Source organism: Marmota flaviventris, chromosome 2 (genome assembly GCF_047511675.1).
Source record: "Marmota flaviventris isolate mMarFla1 chromosome 2, mMarFla1.hap1, whole genome shotgun sequence".
NCBI classification, from domain to species: domain Eukaryota; kingdom Metazoa; phylum Chordata; class Mammalia; order Rodentia; family Sciuridae; genus Marmota; species Marmota flaviventris.
In genome coordinates this window covers 122595735-122620029 of record NC_092499.1, presented here as the reverse complement: position 1 = coordinate 122620029, position 24295 = coordinate 122595735, and the positions used below count along the sequence as shown (strand labels likewise).

General features: G+C 41.3%; 1 protein-coding gene and 1 pseudogene across 1 annotated transcript in view; both read left to right on the top strand.

Moving 5' to 3' along the window:
• The first annotated feature begins 16502 nt into the window (after window positions 1-16502).
• On the top strand, window positions 16503-17248 carry LOC114081893 (proteasome subunit alpha type-7-like; annotated as a pseudogene).
• Window positions 17249-19926: 2678 nt separating this feature from the next.
• The window catches only part of Ireb2 (iron responsive element binding protein 2), a 51065-nt gene continuing 46696 nt past the window's right edge, over window positions 19927-24295 (top strand). The window contains exons 1-2 of the mRNA XM_027925914.2: window positions 19927-20036; window positions 21417-21506. Coding sequence (XP_027781715.2) covers window positions 20018-20036; window positions 21417-21506 — 109 coding nt within the window. The 5' untranslated portion in view covers window positions 19927-20017. The remainder of the gene's footprint in view (window positions 20037-21416; window positions 21507-24295) is intronic.

The window sequence follows — 24295 nt, the reverse complement described above, 5'->3', positions numbered from 1 at the left end:
TGTGCTAGGAGGGAAACTGACCACTGTACCCTATAAAAGATCTGTACCCCAACGCCCGGTGTGCCAGTTCACCGAAGCTCCGGCTGAGGTTTCGCTGGGCACCCGCAGGCGCCTGTGTATCAATAAATCACCTCTTGCGTTTGCAGCCAGTGCCTCGTGCGTCTTTCTTGGACAGGGAATCGGTGGGTCTTTCAGTTTAAGCCATGCAGTTTACTGTATTTTTGTTATAGCAGCCCAAAGGAACGGAGAGATGATCTTTGTGCCTTCACCTCTCCCCTGGCCCTCTTCAGCTGGGGTCAACACATGCCAGGGGGCCAACACGTGCCAGCCACTTTTAAGCCAAACTTCAGATAGCAGTAGACCCAGGAGGCAGCTTTCAAGCTCCATTCTGCCCTTCTTTCCTTCTTTTCTCCCTCCCTCCCTTCCCTTTTCCCTCCCTCCCTTCCCTTTTCCCTCCCTCCTCCCAGGTTCTGAATGCCTGGTACACTTAGCTAACTTGATCCTTGCCCTAGGCTCCTGGACTTCCCCCACTTCCTGACCTGCCCATTGTCCCCGCCCCCTCAAGCCCTCCAGGGTAGTTTTGGCTCAGCTTATGCCCCCACCCCCCACTTGGCCCTTTTCTTTCCCTGACTGTTGAACCCTCCCCAACCCCACACCTTATAGGAGGTGGGGATTCAGACACCAGTCTGCAGTGGCCAAGTCAAAAGCAGCACATTAAAAAACCAACAACTTTATTTTAAAATAATTATAGGCTCACAGAAAATTGCAAAACAGATACAGAAAATCTTGTGTGTCCTCTGCCCATCGCCCTTGAAAGATAGCATTTTATACAGTAGCAGTACACTTTTAAAATGTGTGTCTGTGCTGGGCACAGCAATGCGCACCTGTATTCCCAGCTACTCAGGAGGCTGAGGCAGAAGCATCACAAGTTCAAGGCCAGCTTCAGCAACTCAGCAAGGCCCTAAGCAATTTAGAGAGGCCCTGTCTCAAAATTAAAAATAAAAAGGGCTGAGGATGTAGCGCAGCGATAGAGCACCCCTGGATTCAATCCCTAGTACTGGGGAGAGGAAAAAAAAAGTATGCTTGCCACTTAAAACAAATTACATTAAGAAAATGCAAAAGCTCAGGCTTTGCTTGCACTGCCAATCTTCTGCTCTACCCAGCCCCCTGAAACACTTGGTCCTCCTTTCCTCCAGGATTCTTCACTCTTTGCTTTTGCCCAGAAAGTCTCTTTAACAACCTTAGACTCATACTAGTGTAAGCCAAAATAATATTTGTGGAAAGGTAGTGGGCTGCACCAGCATCTGCTGGAAGGCTTGGGACAGAGCAGGCACCAGACCCAGCTGGGCATCCAGCACTCCTTGGCCAGGTCCTCAGGATGCCCCATGAGAGGGAGTAGATGCCCAGTGCTTGCTTTATTTTGTTTTTCCTGTCCTTTGCCATTTCTTTGTGAAGCATTTCCATATTACTCAAGCCAGAAATGGTTTATCTTCCTCTGGGCCACACTGATGGTCCTTCCCAGCTAGGCTGTGGGTCTTGGGGTCAAGTTCTCAGTCTTTGTATATTCGGTAATATTTAGTCAAAGTAGGAAACCAGAAGTATTGTGAATAAATAAATCTTGCCTCAGAGGTAATTTTCTTTCTTCCTTTTAAACTAAATTCTTGACCTTCAAACATAACCAAAATGAGGACAAAACTACCCTTTTCCATTTATTTTTTACTCCTTAATGGGAGTGTCAAAACAGTGAATTAGGCTTTTGAAACCACTGACAAAGCTTTTAAGGAGCCCATGAACTTGCAAATAACAGCTACAGAAGGTTTTAATTAGAATGATGTGAAAAAAAGTCACTTGACCTCTAGGTGCCCTTCTTTAAAAAGTGGGATAATGAGACTGGCCACCTGCCTGGCACACTGAGGTCCTGTGTTCGTTAATGAGACAGGTGGTGGCAAGGTGCTGGGAGCCCTTCTGATGAAAGAAGGAGGAAAAATCTCTCCAAATATAAACTGTTCTAATGATGGTCTGGCCAAAGATCCTATTATATCTAGACTCCCTCTGGTGACCAATTTAGCACACTGTATATAATACATTTGGAATTAATTGGTTTCCACAGCTTCTCAGTGGCCTGGGAGTTACGAATTGGCTGTGGTTTTTGCCTTCACTAAGACACTCTGAATATATTCTTCTCTCAGTGGGTGACAGTGACAGCCCCTGCTGTCTCCTTATTCCTGGGCTCTCTCACTTTTATTTGGGTGCTTGGCTTCCTCAATGTCTTTCCTTGGAGCCAGGGCTTCCTACTCAGCACAGTTTTGGAAGCATCAGTTTCTAAAACACCATCCTCAGATCCTAAAGTGCAAATAAATAGAAATGTCAATGGATGAGGAGATCCCCCAGAAGGGAAAAGGGGACCCCAACTCAGCTCTGGCAGATTCCTGACTGACACCACATAAAGGAATTTCAGGATGTGTCAAAAGAGGACAAGCAGAGATTTATTCAGGAAAGCAAACAATATAGCAGGACATCCATTCAGAGAGAGAGGAAGTAGAGATATGTTTTAGGGGATCTCAGGCTTTTTCTTTTTTTAAAAAAAAAAACATTTAATTTTTAGATAGAGGTGGACACAACATCTTTATTTTATTTTTATGAGGTGCTGAGGATTGAACCTAGTGCCTCAAGTATGCTAGCCGGTCACTCTACCTCTGAGCCATAACCCCAGCCCCTTAGACTTTTATTTTAAAGGACACTTTGTAAATGTGATAATGAGAAGTGTAAGTGGGTGGCATAGGCCTAATGAGTTCAATTCTTTTTGTTTTTTTTTTCTTTTGGTACTAGAGATTGAATCCACGGGTGCTTATCCACTGAGCCACATCCCCAGCCCTTTTCATTTTTCATTTTGAGACAGGATTTTGCTAAGTTGCTGAGGCTGGCTTTGAACTCACAGTCTTCCTGCCTCAGCCTCCTGAGCCGCTGGGATTACAGGCGTGCACCACCGTGCCCAGCATCTAGGCTTCTTTTAATTACTTTAAAAATACATTCTGAAGCTAACAAGGTATTTCAGCACTAATTAACCAGATTTACAGTACTCCAAGTTTTATTGGACCTGAGGAGTGAAGGTGAGGGTACTTCTCGAGTTTTAGATTTAAAGCTACAGTCCCTCTTTCCTCCCAATTGTTTCCTTTCCACCTATCTTTATTTTTTCTATCATACCCGAGACACAAGATTCTGTTTGGTCCAAGAAAGTAAGGCTGGGACAGGTGGAAGCCAGATGATCATGGGTTTCAGCTCAGAGTGAAAGGAAACTTTTTTGTAGTAGTCACATGTTGGTAAAGGCATCTTCTAGATGTGGTGAACTCCCAGTGAGACTGAACCTGCACTGGCCAGGGTTCTTGGTTCATAAACATCTGAGTCTCCTCCAATTAATGGTAACAGAAATGAGTATATAATGGTGGATTGGTGCTTAGCATCAGTTTCACCTTCTCTGTTGTGTCCCTTCCTCCACTCAAGAAGCTGGAAAGCTAAAATTCTCCTCCCTTTCTTGGTACTGGGATTTGAACCTGGGGTGGTTAACTGCTTCTTCAGACCTTTTTTTTTTTTCGGAGGCAGGAGCTCACTAAATTGTTGAGGCTGGCTTTGAACTTGTGATGAAATTTGAACTGCTTCAGCCTCCTGAGTTGCTGGGATTATAGGCATGAACCATCATACCTGGCTCTCTCTCTTCCTTATGGCAGGATTCTCAGTGTGATTAGGTTTAGCTGATCAGAGGAGCTTTTATGGAAAGTGAAGGGGAGGAGGAAGCCACACTTCTTCCAGGTCTGCTAATTTTTAGTGGCTGTTGCAGAAATGCCAATGTCCAATTGCTAACTTTCTGACACCAAGAAGCAGAGCTAGAAGCATTAGCTAATAGAGCCTGTAGCAGGTACAGAGTGAGCCTGCAGCTAGAGCCTTGGTTGTGGTGTTGGATTATGGTGGCATCCTATTATGGTTTGAATCATCAATGTTCCCCAAAGGCCATGAGTTGAAGGCTTGGTCCTCAGTGGGTGGTATGGCTGAGGGGTAGTGAAGGTAGGTCCTAGTATAAGGAAGTTAGTCACTGGGGATGTGTCCTTGAAGGGGATATTGGGACCCTGGCCCCTTCCTCATTTTCTTTGCTTCCTGGCTGCTGGGAGGTGAGCTGTTTTCTCCTGCCTTGATGTACTCTCTTGCCATGGGCCCAAAGTCAAAAAAGCTAAGTGATCATAGACTGAAACCTCTGAGACAGTGATCCAAAATAAATCTTTCCTCCTTTTAATTTATCTCAGATATTTTTTCACAGTGTCAGGAAGCTGATTAATACACATTCTGATTATTGACAATTTGCTAATCATGGAGACTTGTGGTACTGTAATGCCAGATTCGTGGGACCCCAATAGACCTCCAGGAGCTGAATCCGATGCAATCACACAAGAGTCTTTATTGCAAGCTTGAGCCTGGACTCACAACCGTTCCGACGCAGCGGTTCCAGGGAATGAGTCCCAGTCCTTTGTTCAGTGAGATTTTATATGTTTTGGGGGATACTCTATGCGTCACAACATCACACAGCAAATCATTCCATACTCCGGGAAAATCAAACAACAACTCTTAACATTGATTAGCACATTCACTGGCGGGAACAAGTTGGGTAGGGATGATTGGTTAGTACAAGAGGGGGATTCCTTTGAACTGATTGGTTTAAGCCATGAGGGGAGTATATGCTGAACTACATGGTTTCCCAACATGTTATCGACCACCATAAACTACTGGGGGGTCATCTGGCATCCCAGGTATTTTCTCTGGCTCATGCTGATTGGTAGTTGCTAGGGGTTGCTATGGGTCCTCACCTAGCCTAACTGAGTCAGGGACACCTGGCACCACAGATCTCTCCTGTTATTTGCAAACAAACAATTCAGCAGGGTGGATATGTGCCTAGAAAGGCTCTGTGGGTTTTTCCAAGGACAAGGGTCATGCCCCCTTCCTTAGGACAGGCCTTGAGGTAGAAGCTGCTGTTATTTATTTATTATTGTCACATCAGTTTCTCAGTACAGAGGGTTGTGGCAGCAATGGTGTGGTTCTGGGGCCAGGGGCTTCCTGATGACCCATGAAGCAGCTCCCTTGGGGATTTGGGGGGTCAGTCATGCAACCTCAACCTCTAGTTGATTTTTTCAGCTCTTCTATCAAGGAAGGTCCCTCGCGCCCCTGTAGTGAAACATTTTCCTGCTTAAATTAACTAAAATGGGTTTTATCTTTTGAAATTGATCCATGGTTGATATGAAGAGCTCAAAGAAGCCTGTCCAGGTTGAGCTTATGAGAACAATTTACAAAATACACTGCAGAACTGGGCTACCAAGGGAACTATTATTTATGTGACAATCAGGAGACTGTCTTCACCTGACTGCTCCAGAATTATGCCACCTCTATCCTATTCTATGCCAGAAAAAGAGATGCCCATGCCCCCATGCAATTCATGTAATCTCACAATCAGATTCCTGCCTCAAAAATCACAGAGAAGCTGAATCTCACCTGCCCTCTTCTCCTTCATGCTGTCTGATGAGTCATTTTCTGTGATTCTCAGACCTGAGGCTCAGAAGACTGTTGCATCCTGGAGCCAGCCCCCAGCTCTGACACAGAGCTCAGATCTACAGCTTGAAGTCTTCAAGATGGACTCCCCCCTGCAGAGGAAGACATCCTGGGACTCAGGAGATCATTTGGGCAAAGGTCTCTACCTATGTAGATCATACTTTGTCCAAATGAAATCTGTACTTATCTCAGAAATAAACTAATGGAATTACACCATATATTGAGGAAGGTTCTAGAGTTAGCACTTAAAGTAGAAATTCTATTTAGTCAAAATGACTCTTGAAAATCCTTTAGGTTGCATACACACTGTATGATAATATCTTTCAGTAAGGATCAAGACATCATTTTTCTTCCAGTTGGGACAAGTAGCAGCTTCTTTAACTAAGCACTAGACACAGTAGTGGGCTTGTGCTTGGGTTTTGTGCTTTTGAAAAATACAAAATGTTCAATGCTACAGATATATCCAGTGTTGGGAGACAGATGTTCATACTGTGAAAGATTGAGCTCCATGAAGAGAAGAGGGGCTGGAAGGGCAATACCAACAACAGAACACAATCCTTGATATAGGGAGCAGGTGGGATATGAAAGGTGGGGCTTAGAAAGGCCAAAGGCCAAAAGGTTGGGGGAGGGGTTCCAGAGATGAGACTGGTGTGAAGCATTGGTGCTGAAGGGTCCTCTGTAGCCCTGCTGAGTCCTTCCAACCTAATCGCCCTCCTGCTCAGCCCTTCCTGAACTGAAGGAGCTCTTCCCTGGGTCTTCAAGAAGAGCTACAGGTAGGCTCAGATAATGATGTCATCTGTGTAGAGAGAGAAGCCATGCCACTGAGGTATGGAAGATTGGGAAGATTTCAGAAAAAACAAAATATGTGGCTTGCATAGCCAGAGAGAGTGGGGGTGGCATTCTATCATAGAGACAGCTGAAACCTAAGTGCCTGGGGAGAAGCTCAGGACCTATTAGATGACTAGGTCAGATGACCCAGAAGATACAGGAAGGTGAGACATTAACAAGAGTGGAAACAGGTGCCCTGGAGTCAGATGCCAGATGGCTCAAATATCAGGCTAGAGAGATTGGACTTTGGCCTTTTGTGCATGGCTGGAGGTGTTGGACAGGAAAGTGACTGTAATTAAAATTGGTGCCTCTGGAAACCCAGCAGGGCAGAGGGGTGCAGGTGGAGTGCCAGTCAGGAAGCCAAGGATAATCCTGACGCAGATAGGCCGTGGGAGGGAGCTCCATCAGAGGAGAAGGATGTGGTAGGCTCTGAGCTAAATGACCTAGGAGCTCAACTTCAATTCCTTCCATGAAACTCTTTGTCGACCTCCAGAGGTCTCTGCATGCCAGGACCAAGCCATCACATTTTCAGAAACAAGGCTTCTTGCTTTAACAATACACAAAGGTATTCCAAGTCCTAAAACTAAGAATGGAAGCACGAGGTTATGTGACAACTGCCCCAGGAATGAGACGTCTTCTCTAGAGCTGTGAGGCTCTTGGCTGCAGGAAGCCCAGTCGTCTGGCTTCTGCTTTTGCTGAACTTAAACAATTTTCCACCCTCACTTCTGCCAACAAAGTAGGCACACACTCAACAAAGAAGAACCTTTCCTCTTTGAACATTTAAGTGTCCTTGCATTTAAGTCAGAAAGGCCAGTGTCACCAAAATCAATAGAGATGTTTCTCCTCTAATATCCTCCACTTGAGCTTCAGAGAGACAAGACTTTCTTTGAACTTGTCTTTGGGCGACTTGATTTATGCATCTATTCAATAAATATTTATGGAGCACCTATAGTGTACCAATTCTAGGCACCGGGATACAATAGTGAACAAAACAACCAAGTTATTGCCCTCAAGGAGTCCAGATTCTAGTAGGAGATGGACGATAACGGAGTTAAATGCTCAGCATGTTAGATCATAGTAAGTGCTGCTGAGAGGAATAAAATAGAATAATGTGTATAAGGAGCATTGGGTTCACCATATATGTTTGGTGTCCGGAGAAAGCATGCTTGAGCAGGGCAAATTAGAGCAGACACCCAGAGAAAGGGAAGGAGCAAGCCCATGTTGGGGGCTGGGAGGAGCATTCCCAACAGAGTGCAAAGGCTTGGAGAATGGACTGCGCTTGGTGCTCAGGGAACTGCAAAGAGCCAAGAATGAGGCTAGTGCAGAGTGAGCAAGGGGTATGTCAGAGATGAGGTCACAGAGAAGGGGCAGCTCAGTTTGGAAGTCCTGGTGAGGGCTTGAGCTTTACATTGAGGGAGACAGGAGCCAGTGTGGAGCTCTGAGCCGAGGATGATGTGAGCTGGCTTCCACTGTAACAGAATTCTTTTGGTGGTTATGTTCAGACTAGTTTGGTTGCTGCAACCCAGGACAGAGGGGATGGTGACTAGGACCAGGCGCACACATATCCCCTCAAGATGAAGTCTTGCTATGTTACCCAGGCTGCTCTTGATCTCCTGGAATCAAGAGATCCTCCCACCTCAGCCTCCCGAGTGCACCACCATGCCTGATTTTAGGATGATATATCTTAGTGGGGGGAGAGTAGAATTTTTTAGGAGACAGGGGAAATTCAGATTTTAATATTATGGGCTTTAAATGAACAGTACTTCGAGCCTGATCCTTTTGGTTCATCCTCAGCTCTGAAGGCCCTTCTGACAAAAAAAAAAAAAAAAAAAAAAAAGAGTGACTGTAATGTTTTGAGTGTGGGCAACCTCTTCAGAATAGATATTTATCTAACCTAATAGGATGATTGCTCTGAAAGGACCATTTGAGTGTCTTAAGTGTAAAAAATAAAATAAAATTTAACAAATCCTGTTTTCATTACCATGTGAGATAGTTCAGTTGGGAACTTCATTTCTTTATCATTCCCTGAGTGCTTCACTACCACTGGAACAGAGGCTAGATATTGTTCTTATAGCCTCCATCTGTAGCTCTCTATGAGACACTGCCTCATGCTGCTGCCCCCAAGAGGCCACTGTGTCTAACAGCAGCCAACGCTGTAACTCCTGTATTTTCTGGGCACAAACTGCTGGTCTGCAGGAGAGGAGGGAATATCTCTCATAGAACTGAGAATGCAGAACTTCTCCCAGGGTTCACCTTGTTCAGAACCTGGGTAGCTGCCTGAAATCCCAGAGGGGGTGTGGGGCTGGGGCCCAGAATCTGGTCTCCCATTTCTGCTCTGCTACTATCTCACTCCATAACTCATAATGGGAGTTATATATAAAACATAACTCATATATAAAACATTAAGCTAGGTGGTTCACATATTCTTTCTTGTTCTGACACTTCAAAGTATTTATAAAATCTGTAAATTAAATGGATTATAGCTTCCACATCATCCCAAATTTCTTCCAGATTCTTGTACACTTTCTTTCCAAATATCTTTCTTGGCCCCCTGGCACAATCCTTTGGCCATTTGGGAATCCACAACACAAGGCCCCTTCTGAGCCTGCCTTCTCTATGGTGCCCCACGTTTTAGACCTATTGTTTTCTTTTGCTCTCATTAAAACTGAGTTCTAATTCCACCGACTAATGAGTGCTAACAAGGGACTATATTTTCCACATCTCTGAACCTCAGTTTTTGTATTTGTACAATAGGGCTAATAATCATATTTGTCTTCAAGATTATTATGAGGATTGCAAATAGGTTATGCAAACTGGACAGTGTCTGAGCTCTTCAACCAATGGCAGGCGTTATTTTAAAATGGACTCTGTTCAGACATTGTTTTCTCCAAGAAACCTTCTTCCATTCTCATCACGTGGGGTGAAGTAGTCTACATCTTATTTCAGAGGCAATGAAAATGATTAATAGAGCATGAAGTACAAGTCCATACTAGGATACACCCCGTGGGAGGCAAAATAACTCCTCCCACTTCTCCAAAGATGTCCCTGTCTTTGTCCCCACAACCTGTGAATATGTTAGGTTAAATGGCAAGGGGATTAAGTCTGCAGATGGAAGAAAAAGATTGTTAATCAGCTAACCCTGAGAGGCAGAGATTATCCTGGGCTATCTGAGTAGGCTCCATTGCGTCACAGGTTTCCTTATTAGTGAAAGAGGGAGACAAGGAGTCAGAGAAAGGGATGTGATGACAGAGGCAGAAATCTGAGTGATATCATTGATGGCTTTGAAGAAGGATGGGAAGTACAAGCCATGGAATGAGAGAAGCTTCCAGAAGCTGGAAAGGCCAGAAAATAGATTCTCCCCTAGAGCCTCAGAGGGGGACTGTGGCCTTGCTGATATCTTAGTTTTAGTCTAGTGAGACCTGTTTCAAATTTCTGATCTTCAGAACTATAAGATAATAAAATCATCCTGTTTTAAGCCACTAAATTTATGATAATTTGTTATACACACAATTGGGCACTACTATAACCCTTCACATGCATTGAATTAGCACAATAATTCAAGTAGGCAGCTGGTCATGGAGGCACACACTTGTAATCTCAGTGGTTTAGGAGGCTGAGATAGGAGGATCACAAACCAAGGCCAGCCTTAGCAATTTAGCAAAACTCTAAGCAACTTAGTGAAATCCTGTCTCAGAATAAAAAACATATATATATGAAGGGCTGGGGATGTAGCTCAGTGGTAAAGCACCTCTGGATTCAATCCCAGTGCCAAAAAAAAATTTTAAATAAAATTATTATTAATAATAATCCAAGTAGGCAGTGTTTATTGACTCCACTTTACAGTTGAAGGAAACTGCAGCTCAGAGAGTTAATTTGCCCCAAATTGCATAGCTAGTAGATAGCAATATCAGTTAGATTCTTTTGATTAAAAAAATTGCAAAAGCATAAGATGACTTAAACTATTGTCAAAACACAAAATTGCAACACATTTAAAGATCTAATTGGCCTTATTTGTGATTCTAAAATTGGGCAATAGCTCATTCTTTAAAATAGATTGAGTGGGGCAGGGGATGTGGCTCAAGAGGTAACGTGCTGGCCTGGCATGTGCGGGGCGCTGGGTTCGATCCTCATCCCCACATAAAAATAAAGATATTGTGTCCACCGAAAACTAAAAAAATAAATATTAAAAAATTCTCTCTCTCTCTCTCTCTCTCTCTCTCAAAAAAAAAAAAAAAATAGACTGAGTGTTTTGATGAGCTGAGCAGATGAACTAGGCTTTATAGGCACAAAAGGGCTGAAGAAAGCAAAAACAGAGAGCAAAGTGTGGATTGGTTGTTTCAGAACTGCTTTCTTTGTAAAATTAAAGCATCAGGGCTTCCTTATCATGATAACCAAAAATGGCAGTTTGGGGATTTGGCTATCATCTCTCTCTCTCTCTCTCCTGATTTCTTGGAAGGTCAGAAAGATTGGTTTTGGCTTGATGGTGTGGAAACATCAGCATGAGTTTCTCCATTTTGATTTGGTCTGTTTGGCCTGGCACAGAGCCCAAGCCAATGGCATCCTATAAATTTTATTTAACACTATAAGGGGGATTTATTGGCTCTCATAACAAGAACAAGTTCTAGTAGAGAACAGCCCGGCTTCATTCGGAAGCGAAAAGAATGACACCAAGAATCCAGCATTTCTCTACCTTGTCTCTGTTGTCGACAGTCTTGGCTTTATTCTCAGTTACCACAAAGTGGACTCCAGACTCACTGCTGTGGTGCAACATGGCTGCAGCAGTTCTAGATGTCAAAACCTCACTCCTATTATATGCAGAGGAGAAAGGAAAGCTTCCCTTTCTTAGAAGCTCCAGAAAGTTTTGTCATGATTTGTTGCTTCTAAGTAAATTATTACTCCAATTCCTGAACCAATTACTGGTCCAATGGTGGTCCAGTGAATGGGAATTAGAGAAGGGTTGAATTGCCCAAAGAAAATTGACAGTATTTGGGCAGAAGACACAGGAAATTTGATATCAAATATTCACAAAGATCCTGACCAGGGAATAATTAAAAGAAAAAGGAAAAAAAAAAGCCTGTTCATGTTGAGTACAGAAGCATTTTTTCCTCAAATATTTTCAATTCAACGAGGGCTGACTGTACCTTGGTTGGTAACATCAGTGGCATGTATTTAAGCCAGTTGGAGTTGCATTCATTTTTTTTTTTAATTTGGAGGTGAAAGCATCCTAACTGGTATAATACAGCTTTGAGGATTTAAGTGTTTTGCATAATATTATCTCATTTAACAAAAGTTCAGCAGGTGTTAGCTATTATTATTTTTATTACCACTTATACTAACATATTTTTATGAGTTCCTGAAGGACAGATCTCATTCTTCTCACTGTTCTGGTATGTAGGTTTGGTGGTTGAACCAAGCAAAGTGTCCAACCCAGCCACTTGACAGGGGTCAAGTTTTCATCAATTGAATTTTTAAATTCAAGACATGTTTTCAAGGATAACTTGCTATTTATAGAATTCCTGTAGAAAGTTATTTTTAACTTATTTTTACTTTTTTGCAGTTCTATAGGTTGAATTTAGTAGCACTCTACCACTGAGCTATATACTTGGCTCTTTTTATTTTAAAATTTGAGACAAGATTTCACTAAGTTACCTTGAACTTGTGATCCTCCTGCTTCAGCCTTCTGAGAAGCTGGGATTATAGACATATGCCACTGTATCCAGCTGTAGAAAATTATTTCTGAAAGATGAATTATTTCATAATTAAAATAGTTTATATCTAATTTGCCTATTATATAGATCTGGAAATTCTTGCATGCGGGATTACGTTTTTTTTGTTTGTTTGTTTTAATTCATTCACTCATCCATTCATTGATTTAACAAGACTTTCTGGAGTATGCCAACTGCCATATGCTAGGACTTGTGCTAGGAGATAGGGAGGTAAGTGAAAACTTAGTGCTTGTGTTCAGGGAGCTCTCAGTTTAGTGAATGAACAGAAAAATCAGGAATTACAGCACAATGCACTAAGTGTTCTAAGAGGAAAGCGGAAGCCTAGGTGGCTTTGAAGGGAAGAAAGAGGGAGCCCAGGGTTGGGTGTGGGGAAAGGAGGAGAGCAGCAAAATTATATCAAGAGGAGCTGCTGTTGACTGGGTGTAGTGGTACATGCCTGTAACCCCAGCCACGCGGAAGCCTGAGGCAGGAGGATCACAAGTTCAAAGCCAGCCTCAGCAATTTAGCAAGACCCTACCTCAAAATAAAAAAGGCAAAGGGTTAGGGATATAAAGTGCTCCTGGGTTCAATCCCCAATACCTAAATAAATAATTTTCTAAAAGGACTGGGGATGTGGCTCAGTGGTTAAGCACCCTTGGGTTCAATCCCTAGTAACAACAACAACAAAAAGAGCTGCTGTTTCCCAGTGACAGCCAGGAGTTAGCTAGTGAACGTGAAGCTTGAGGCAGTGCGAAGCTTATTCTGTTTGGGTCCAGTATTGGGTAGGAATGAGGTTTATTTCAAAAAAGAATGAAGGATAGGCAAAGTTCAGTCCCAAATAGGCCTCAGATGCTGAGCTGAGAAGTCTGATTTCTTTGAAGGCAATGTCGGGAGACTTTGAAGGATTTTAAGCAAACATGATCAGATTTGCCTTTGAGAAAGAATATCCTGGTGAGGTTGTAAAGGGTGATTAGAGCAATGGTGAGAGGTAGGCAAGCAGGAAGAGGGAGATCAATTAGGAAATGAATGTTACATTGAAGAACATACAATCACCATTTTTTAAATCACCAAATTTAATAGGGTTTAATTGAATATGGTGGTTCAGGTGGGAAATGACCAGAACTTAAATTAAGGCATCAGTAAAGGAGATGAAACCAAGAGACATTTGGGAATTCTAATTTGATAGGATGCCATAATCATCTCTGATGAGAGGGATGGACAAAAGGAATATGCTTGAAAAATAGAAATATGCAATCATAGACTATATAAAATCATTCCTGAACTTACAAGATTTACTTCCACTGAGTAATTTCACAGCAGAAGCCTGATCCATTCATGCATTTGGTCATGGCCACACGGCAAATTTGGGGCTGAGCTGTCATTGATCCAGGTATCCTGACTGCTCCCCCTTACTCTCTCTGCTCTACCTTACATGTTCCCAGAAGGTGTTTGTATTGGTAACCTGGAGCTGCCATAACAAAGTACTACAAACTGGGTAACATAAACAAAAATTTACAGTCTCACAGTTCTAGAGGCTGCAAGCCAGAAATTACGGTATTGGCAGGGTTGGTTCCTCCGAGGGCTGTGGGAAGGATTGTTCCAGGCCTCTCTCCTTGGCTTGTAGAGGCATTACCCCAATTTCTGCCTTCAGGATCATGGTGTTCTCTCTGTGTTTTGTTTCTTCACGTGGCTACCTCCCTCTGTGTCTATGTGCCTGTTTTCTCATAAGGAACCAGTCATCAGATTAGGACCAGACTACTCCAGTATGACCTCATCTTAACTAATCACCTTATTTCCAAATAAGGTCATATACACAGATCCTGAGAAGTTAGGACTTTAAAACATGAATGGGGAGGGGGGTACAATTCAATGCACAACAGTATTTGTGAAATTTATGTTCCTATATCATTTTACTGATGGTATTTCCATCCTTTCCCTTAGAAAGAGCAATAACGGCCAAGCGTGATAGCCTATGCCTTTAATCCCAGTGATTTGGGATTAAAGCACTTTAGCAAGACTCTCAGCAATTTAGTGAGACCTTGGCTCAAAATTGAAAATAGAAAGAATGGAGCTATAGCTCAGTGGTAAAGCACCCTGCATTCAATCCCCAGTGCAGTAATAATAATAATAATAATAATAATAATAATAAGAAGAAGAAGAAGAAGAAGAAGAAGAAAGGAATAAGGCTTTTTCTATTTATTTTCTATCTTAACACAGTTCTGAGGACAGTGTTCTGCACTATATGTCTACATAAACTTTTTTTTTTTTTTGAATCAGGGATTAAACCCAAGGACTCTTAACCACTGAGCCACATCCCCAGCCCTTTTTATTTTGAAACAGAGTCTTGCTAAGTTGCTTTTGGCCTCGCTATATTGCTGAGGCTGGCTTTGAACTTGCAATCCTCCTGCCTCAGCCTCCAGAGAGTAACTGGTATTAAAGGCATGTACCACCATGCCGAGATTACATCAACATTTGTAACTACCTCCTGGTAGTAGAGATTTAAGTGACTTTCTAATGTTTTGTCTACTCTTATTGGTGAAAAGACAAAAATTTCTATCTGTATTTCTCTTGACTAGATGTGCAGAACATACAGTTACCTGCTTTGGATGTATAATGGTTCCCTTTGATTTCACATGCTAAGGGCTGGTGGCCAATGCTCTCATGTTACCCCATGATCAGGCGCATCAGTGGCTTCAAAGGTAAGCCATAGAGTGGACAGGCATTCTTGTTTATCGTGGTTTTGATTTTTTAAGATGTGACATTAATTTTTGAACCATCAATAACTAAACAGGCTTTCTCAGTGAGAACTAAAACGTATCTTGGTAGAACATAGCAGGATTTAGGGATTAGCTACTGAGAGATCATACTAGGAGTCCAAAGGTAGTGGGAGCCTCCAACTACACACCTTGTAATACCTGAGACCACATCTAAATGTAGAGCTGTGGATAGGTAAAACATGACTCTAGAGTCCTGAAGACCTGAATTAAAATCCTGCTCTAGATTTAGGTTAAGAAATGACCCAGTTACTAAAAAGAGAAATAAGTAAAATCAGGTGCCTCCTGATATTGTGCAATAAAAAGAACAAAATATCACTTATGTAGCATTCCTGCCAAAAATGTGTAGTGTAAGTTTAAGCATGAAGAAATATTTAGGCATGCCCAAATTGAAGGACATTTTTGCAAAGGAAATGGCCATTATGCTTCAAAAATGTCAATACTGTGTATCAAATTAAAAGCAGGAAATGTTCCAGTTATAGCAGATTCAATAGATATGACATGTAAATGCAATGCTAGATTCTGGATTGGGTTCTAGGGTGGGAAAAAAGTTTCTAGGAAAAAGTGATATTGGGACAACTGGCAAAATTTGAACATAAACTTTTAAATCATATCAGTGTTTGAGTAGAGATTATTCAAATTCATAAGATCTGATGATTTGAATTAATGAAATATGAATATAAATTGTATTGTATCAATGTTAAGTTTCCTGAATTTGATTATTGTACTGTGATTATTTAAGAGACTGTCCCGATGTTAGGAGATATACCATGAAGTAGGGTTGAAAGGTCATAATCGTTAACATTTCCTTCAAAAAAATTTAGAAAAAGAACTAATGAGGACCTTGCTGTGCTATATATAATCTATAGGAAGAGATAAAGCAAATGTGATAAAATGCTAACAGTAAATAAATAAATCTGGGTATAGAAGAGAGATTGTTATAATTATCTTGTGATTTTTCTGTACCTTTGAAATTTTCCAAAATAAAAATGTTAATTAAAAAAGAAAAGATGAACCAGCCTGGGCATTGCCCAGGACACTGATCTAAAAATGGGATTAAAAAAAAATCTCACTGGGAATGTAAATTGAAAAAAATGTGTTATGAAAACATACCATATGATTCTGTTTGTGTATTAAAATGGAGAACAGATTAAGGTGGAGAGTAGGAGATAAGGAAGTGGCAGCCTAGGAGGAAAGTAGATTTTATTGGTTATAAAAAGGCAACATGAATGATCCTTGGAAATGTTCTGAGTCTTGCTGTGGTGGAGGTCAGTCTATGCAGATGAACTAAATGTGAGTGTGTGCTACAAAGGAATGCATATAAAACTGCTGAAGTCGGAATAGGTGGAAGGATTATATCAATGTCAGTTTCCTTATTTGGATGTTGTACTATGTTACACAAAGGAAAACTGGGTGGTGAATATATGGGGCCTTTATTATTTCATAAACTGCATGCAAGTATTACAAAATAAATAGGATTAAATCGGGTGAATTTTATGGTATAAGAATTAAGGTTTCTGGGTGTTAGCATATGGTATTATAAGCCATTCCCAGCCAGCTTCAGCTCCAGTAGAATCTTAGGCTCGCTGGAATATTAGTCCTATGGATGGTATCTCAGTACAACAAGGCAATCACTGTCTTCTCTCCAGATGGACAACTTTTCCAGATGGAATATGCCCAGGAAGCAGTGAAGAAATAATCCACTGTGGTTGGAATTCAAAGCACCAATATAGATGTGCTTGGAGTAGGAAAAAAAAATGTTGCCCAGCTTAAAAGAACTGGGAGGAAAATTTGTGCGCTTGATGATCACATCTGCATGGCTTTTGGAGGACTGACTGCTGATGGTAGAGCTGTAATAAACAGAGCCCGGGTTGAGTGCCAGAGCCATAAGCTTACAATTGAGGACCCTGTCACTGTAGAATAATATATAACTCGCTTCATAGCAACTTTAAAGCAGAAATATACTCAGACCAATAGAAAAAAGCCTTTTAATATCTCTGCCTTAATTGTAGGTTTTGATAATGATGGTATCCTAAGATTATATCAGACAGATCCCTCTGGTACTTACAATGCATAGAAAGTAAATGCAATAGGCCCAAGTGCTAAAACGGTCCCAGAATTTCTAGAAAAGAATCACACAGAAGATGCTATAGGAAATGACAATGAAGTTATCAAATTAGCAATAAGAGTTTTGCTAAAAGTTGTCTAGTCTGGTGGAAAAAACATTGAACTGGCTATAATAAGAAATCAATGTTTAGTGTTAAAGAAATTGAATTACAAGTAACTTAAACAGAAAAGGGAAAGGAAGAAACAGAGAAGAAAAAAAATCAAAGAAGAATGCCTAATTCTTAGGATGAGTACTGGGAACTTTTAATGTTTTGCTATACTGCTTGTATGCACATATACTATATATACATACATTTGCATTTTTAATAACTAATTGTGCATGCTATAATGTATGCATTCTGTAAGTCCACATTCATTCATTATAAGTATACATACTCCTTTATGTCATCTAACACAGACATACCTATGCATCTACATGATATATATTATTTTCTAATGAATTACTTTTCTTTTCTTCTCCTTTATATTGCATTTAAGGCATTGGTTATTTTATTGTTGTGTGTAGACTATATTACTTGTGAATTTCATGCCAGATAGTAAAAGAGACATTACAAAATATTTGTCATAAAGAAGAGGTGTTGGTTTAATAAGGTGGAGATATACCAGTCTAATTTCTGGTCAATGAGAAATCTGTTTAAGATCTTCAGGAAAAAAAAATGTTTTTCTGATAAAAAGAGGGCTTCTTATCACTTTTTTCCTGCTTTTGGAAGGATGACATTCTGCTATAGTCATCTTGCAACTATGAGATGAGGAACACAGCCTGAGGAACAAAAACCAACTGCATAGGGCCAACATAAGGCATGAACCTAGGTGTTTTTTTAAAATATTTTATTTTAGTTGTTGATGTACCTTTATTTTTTTATTTATTTACACGTGATGCTGAAGATTTGGCACATGCCAGGTTTATGGTGCTTCCTTCAAGGCTCAGTAAACTTCTCTATATATAGTTCCCCAAATATCTATCTCAGTACCAATTATGAAACTGCCTATTGTGGACTTCCTTATGTGAGATAATTACAGGTCTGTGTTATTTAAAACACTGTTAGTTGGGTACTCTCTTGTATGCAGCTAAAAGCACTTGAGACATGGGCAATAGAATAAATGGGCAATTACAATCAAGTACAATTAAGTGCTTTAATAAAGAATGCTAGGGAAGCATTTTGTCATGTTCCCAGCTCAGACTGGGTGGTAGTTAGTGAAGATTTCCTATAGGAATAAATGGACTGAGGGTGAACTTCTTAAGAATGAGTAGGGGTTAGTCCAATAGTGCACAGCAGAATGTTCCAAGAGGGAACAGCAAATAAGGTGTTCCAGAGGGATAGAGATCACTCTGCCTTAAGGTGTTCAGGGTTTGAGGTGTAAGGTGTTCAGGGTGTAAGGTATGAACAATAGGCATGACATACCAGATCACAAAAGTCCAAGTTAAGCATGTGACCTTGTATATCCATTTGAATTGAGTTCCCATTTTTATAGTCAGTCACTTGGTAGCTGAGTTGGATACGGTAAGTTAGTTTTCAGGATTACCTTTAGTACCTTCTGAGGTTTAGTCTATCATGAAAATGGAGATTGTGAGTACTAATGTGCTACGGTCTTTTGAGGAGAAGATTGTCACAGCTGTCTAGACCTGAGTGGGTAGCAAGGGAAATCTCTAGAAACGTGAATAAATAGAGGAAATTGGGGCTTGGTTGACAGCATGTGGGTCAATGATTAAAGGAAAAGGGTGAAGGTGTGCAGGTTAATGTGCCAGTTTCTGGCCTGGGCAACTGGGTGGATAGCAATGCTATACAAAAGATACAGCAATACAAAAGAAATAATTAATTTTAGGGGGAAATGAGGAGTTCTGTTTTGGAGATTTTGCATCCAGATGCCTGTGGAATGTTGGAAGTACCCAACAGTTGCAAGTACCTCTGGGTTAGGAGATGGGGTTGTTACAGGTAGGCTACGAAGCATCAACATACTAATAATTGAAGTGAAAGGGGGAATGAGATAGGCCAGGGAAAATGAAGTGACAGAAGGAGCAAGGGAGGACCCTTAGTTATTTAAGGTCCACTATATTTAATGGATGGGCCAAAGATGGGGCCTGCAAAGAGGACTAAGACGAAGCACCTTTATGGGTAAGAAAAAGAAGAGAAAAAAGCCTGGAGTCACAGAAACTGATGAAAACGCATGTTTCAATGAAGGTAGAATAAGGATTAAGAAATGAGATTAACAAGTCAAGTTACTACTGACCTTGAGCAAAAACATTTCTGGCAGTGAAAGCCAGATTGTAGAGGGATAGTGTGGGAGAATGGCAAGTATAGGCAAGGCTTTCTGGGAAGCTGGCTACCACGGGGAGATAAGGAGATAGGTAGGGTAAAATGCAGGGATTATAAGAGCTGGGATCGACGGGTAGACTAGAAGGATCCACCGCTGCTGGAGTCGGCGGAAAGGAAGAGGTTGACGCTACAGGAACGTAAGGAAAAATTCATTTAATATGAGCGCCTCCGATGTGCCGGATCAAGTCTGGCCATCTTCATATTACTGTTTAATGTTAAGTGGTTCTCATTACGCTGTTTCCCCAGGAGTTCCGATTTCCATTAGCCACTGCCAAAAACACCCCTTAGGAAGCCACAAGCCGCTCGACTTCAGAACCCACAAACGAACCCTCGGGGCCACACTAGGTAACCCCGGCGCAGCTAGAGACGCCTACGTTACTGCCTACCAGAGCTCCGCCCCCACTCGCGAGAACAGCGGCGACTGCGCAAGAAGTCTCCTACGGGCAAAGCTCCAGCCTTTCTCTTTGTTTCTAGGCTGAAGATCTCGCGGGAGTAAGGCGGCAAATCCCGCGAGCGCAGACCCGGAGCCAGCTCTGCGGCTCTCGCGGTGTTTGCGCGAGACTGCTTCCTTCCTTCCTCCCTTGCCAGTCCGCCTGTCTTCCTCCCCCTCTTCCCAGCCCGGCCTCCCCCTCCTTCCCCCGCCGGCCCCCTCCCCGCAGGGATAATATGGTCTCCGGCGATGGACGCCCCAAGTGCAGGTCAGTTTCGGGCCGCCGACTTGGGTCTAGCTGCTGGAGACACGCGCTGCCCGGGCGCCGTGTTCCTTGATTCTCTCGCCTAGAGTCGCCCGGCCGGCGCCCGGATCCCTCAGGGCTCTCAGTTCGTGCTCCCCTCGGGGCCTGTCTGCTGGGCCGCGCTCTGCGCGGAGGCCGCGGAAGGCAGGCCTCCCCGCCCCCACTCTCCTAGCGGGTTCTCAGTCGGGCCATAGGCCTGGCCTCCGGCTGTGACCCGCACCTACCTCATCCCGGTGGTCGCCGCTTTGTGCCTGCGGCCTCCTAGCCCTAGTTAGTGACACTAGGTGCAGGGAGAGAGAGGCCCACCATCTTCCCCTACCCGCCCCCCACTTGTGAGAAATGGGGGTGGGGGTCCTTGTCTCCTTGTTTGGGTCCACCTATCTTGTTGTCTAGCCCACTGCCCAGCCTGGAGCTCTTTCCTCTTGTCTCTGGAAGCAGAATTAGGGGCAGTCAAGGCTGAACCGTAGTCAGCCTGTTTTCTGATCATTGATTGCAGCTATGAATTTCTTCCCACGTCCACCTCCCTCTACAAAAAGAGGAAAACACGAGCCATTCTGAAAGTGGGCTGTGCTTATGTCTCTTCATTTTGGACGGTGGCCCTAACTGTGTTGAGGGTCCTACCCACCCACTGCAGTGTCTTCATAAAAAGATCTAAAGGTTCTTTTCAACCTCAAGGCTGCCTCCCTGCCATTTCCCTGGAGAACATTTGGACCTGGGGCATAAACCAGTGAGGTTTATAGGTCTTTGACCATGAGGTTCAGCTTAAATTGCAGCCAAACCAGAAGGACCGTTAGGGAGAATATGCTAGTTTACCTCAGTGTTTTGTTGTTCAGTTTTATCTTAATCCTTAAGACCTAGAATGTCTTATGTTTTTTTTTTGTTGTTGTTTTGGTTTTGTCAGTTGTTGAATGTGCAATAAAAAAATTTTAAGTTTTTAAAAAATAATTCTAGCAGTTGTGTTCTCAAATTGTTCTATCTTGAATTTACACAATTTTTAGGACATGTCTTTCTAAAACGTGCCTATAAACCGGGTAAGTCATTCATATTCTTTCCAGGCATTCTCAAACACATTTTAGGAGTGAATTATCTTACCAGATTTTGCTTGAAAAAGAGTCATAGTTTAAAATTATACTGTCCAGTATTGTGGACATTAGCCATGTGTGACTTAAAAGTTAAAAATTCCATTTTCTCAGCTTCTGTAGCCACATTTCAAGTGAGCGGTAGCCACCTGTGGCTAATAACTGCCTTATTGAACAATGAAGAAGATTCTGTTGGGCAAAACTAATATCCAGGTAATTTTACTTTGTAGCTACGTTTAATGAAAGTTTTTTTTATCTCCCCCAGGATATGCCTTTGAGTACCTTATTGAAACATTAAATGACAATTCAAGTAAGAAGTTCTTCAATGTACCTAAACTTGGAGGCACCAAGTATGGTAATGTTGATTTACATTTTTTGTGGTTTATTTAATTTCTAATAATTAAAGTGCATTTGTCAAGCTGAGCTGAAGAAATTTTAAATTTATTTCCACCATGTTGAAACAGGTATACCTACACATATTTATACCATTTAAAAATTTTAAAAATTCCTCTTGGAACAACTTTTGTTTGACGGTGATATAAGCTCATATCTTATATTCTCGTTTAAAAAAGTGATAAAATTTTTCTCTAAGGAAACTCTAAGGAACTTTTTTTTTTAACTTAGTAAACCTATTAATGTTCTGTAATGATTAAATATATATTTTACTTTCTCAAGTGAACAGCGCCTCCAGTTATTCTTTATGCCATCCTTTCAATAGGAATCATCAACTGAACCCACGAATTTGAGTTGTTCTCCAGTATGGAAATAGTTTTATTTTGACCTGTACATCAACACTTGGTAGACATATACATGCTCTTCATCAGGGATCAAACCTTTCACTGGCATCTCAGAAGAATGAACTTGGCTTCCATCTCTCAGTGGGTAGAAGTCTTGAGTATATTGACTTTCAGCCGAGCCAGTGAAGGGAAAACCCATTGAAAGAGTGATTATTATTTGTGAAAAAAAAAATATATATATATATATTTATTTTTATTTTTTTGGTACCAGGGATTGAACTCAGGGGTGCTTAACCACTGAGCCACATCTCTAGCCCTTTTTAAAATTTTATTTTGAGACAGGGTCTCACAAAGTTGCTTAGTGCCTCACTAAGTTGCTTAGTGCCTCACTAAGTTGCTGAGGCTGGCCTTGAACTTGAAATCCTCTGTCCTGCCCTGGCATCCCAAGTTGCTGGAATTAATAGGCATGTGCTACTGTATCCTTATTTTTGAACTTTTCAGTGAAATATGCATGCGACGATGAATGTCAAACCTATCACAGTCAGTTTTGGAGTGAGATTTTCTTTAATCTTGTTTATTCCCCTCTTGGTTTTTTTTTTTTTTGGGTGGGGGGGCGGTGCTGGTGCTGGGGATTAAACCCAGGGCTTTGTGCATGTGAGGCAAGCATTCTACCAACTGAGCTATATCCCTAGCCCATCCCCTCTTGTTTAATAAGGAGGATTGTTCTTGTGTTTTTCCTGTAGATTTTGGTAAACTTAAATATTCTAGACTTCCATGTGCAGTACTTTTTTGTGCATTATAAGAAGATTTAGATATTTTAGCATATCTTAGAAAATCCGTTTTAGAATTAGATTGCCTTTTAAAAATAAATAGTTCACCCAAATGAAAGCAATTACTTTATATATGTAGTTGTAGTAGCTTATATTGATATGTTAAGAGAGGTTGGTTGTTTTCTTAGTGCTTTGTGTCTTTCATTTACATGTATTTTTTTCCTTCACTGATGAAGAGTTTGCATTAGCTTAGTTTGTTTTTTTGTAGTACCAGGGATTGAACATGAGCACTTTACCACTGACTCCAGTATTTTTTTTTTTTTTTTTTTTTGAGTCAGGGTATCCCTAAGTTACTGAGGTTGGCCTTGAAATTGTGACCCTCCTGCCTCAGCCTTCTGAGTTGCTGGAATTACAGGTGTGCACCAGAGCATCTAGCCTACATCAGTTTTAAAAAACCTTAATTGATTTTACACGGGAAACGTCTTTTATCTTCTTCTCAAAAATATCTAGTGATTCTTATCTGGAAATTTTTTTTAATCCAAATTTTACAGCATAATAGAATATATATAAAAGTGCCTTTAAAATTGAGTAGGAATAGTTTCTGTGGCTGGTTTGTGGAAATGTGCCCACTTGAAGACAGCCTGTATTTCTCAAATGTAGGGAATATAAAACAATAGTAAAATGCACTGAAAGGGATTGATTAATAAGATAAACATTAAATGGTCTCTTGTGGGAAATGTTCTCTCATGGGCACCTGTATATAATTGTACATGAGCCATCTATATATAATGTAATCCCAGAGTTACCAGAGTTTTTATTATAACCATGATAAATATAATATAAATGCTTCTGAAGCAAACTTGGTTTTTATTTCTGTGAAATCAGTATCCATTTTTTTTTGTAGAGTAGTTGTTAACAGAGGTTTATTAATAGTTACTTAAGTGATTTCTTAGTCATTACTTAGAGGAAATAAAATTTGAAAGAAGAATTGACTTTGGAAAGAAAAACAGCTTCTTGGGTGAGAAGTCTTTTGCTTAGCATCAGCACAAAAAATCCTTATTGCTTGTTTAGAGGGACCAGATTGGTTTCACAGACATGTGCTTATAATAGGAAGATATTGCTTTGGTAGTCACCAAGATTCAGGGTCACCGTATTCTCTGCCCTTTTTCAAACTTCTGATGTCTGCCAAGTTGAGAATCAGAGCTATAATGAGTAACTTAGTAAAGGGTATGTTTTCTGTCCTTCATATTTGTTGAGGAAGAAAGATAGTTGAGAACCACTGTTCTAAGTTCCATGTAGGAATGCCCACAGCTTCACAGAAATGAAAACCTGCTGTGCAAGTGACATTAACAAATAGGAGTTTGTGCCAGGTGTGGTGGCGCATGTCTGTAATCCCAGCAACTTGGGAGGCTGAGGTGGGAGGATTCCAAGCCAGTTTGTCTTAAGTGGTAAAGTGCCCCTGGGTTCAATTGCTGGTGGGAAAAAAAAAAAAAAAAGGAAGGAGAAAGCCAAAACAAACCAAATAGGAGTTTTTCTGACATACCAGAAGTCTGGAGATGGGCAGATTGGACTGTGTAGCATGTTCCCTGCAAGGATCTAGGGTTCTACTTTCCATTTTCCTGTCATTTTTTGGTTAC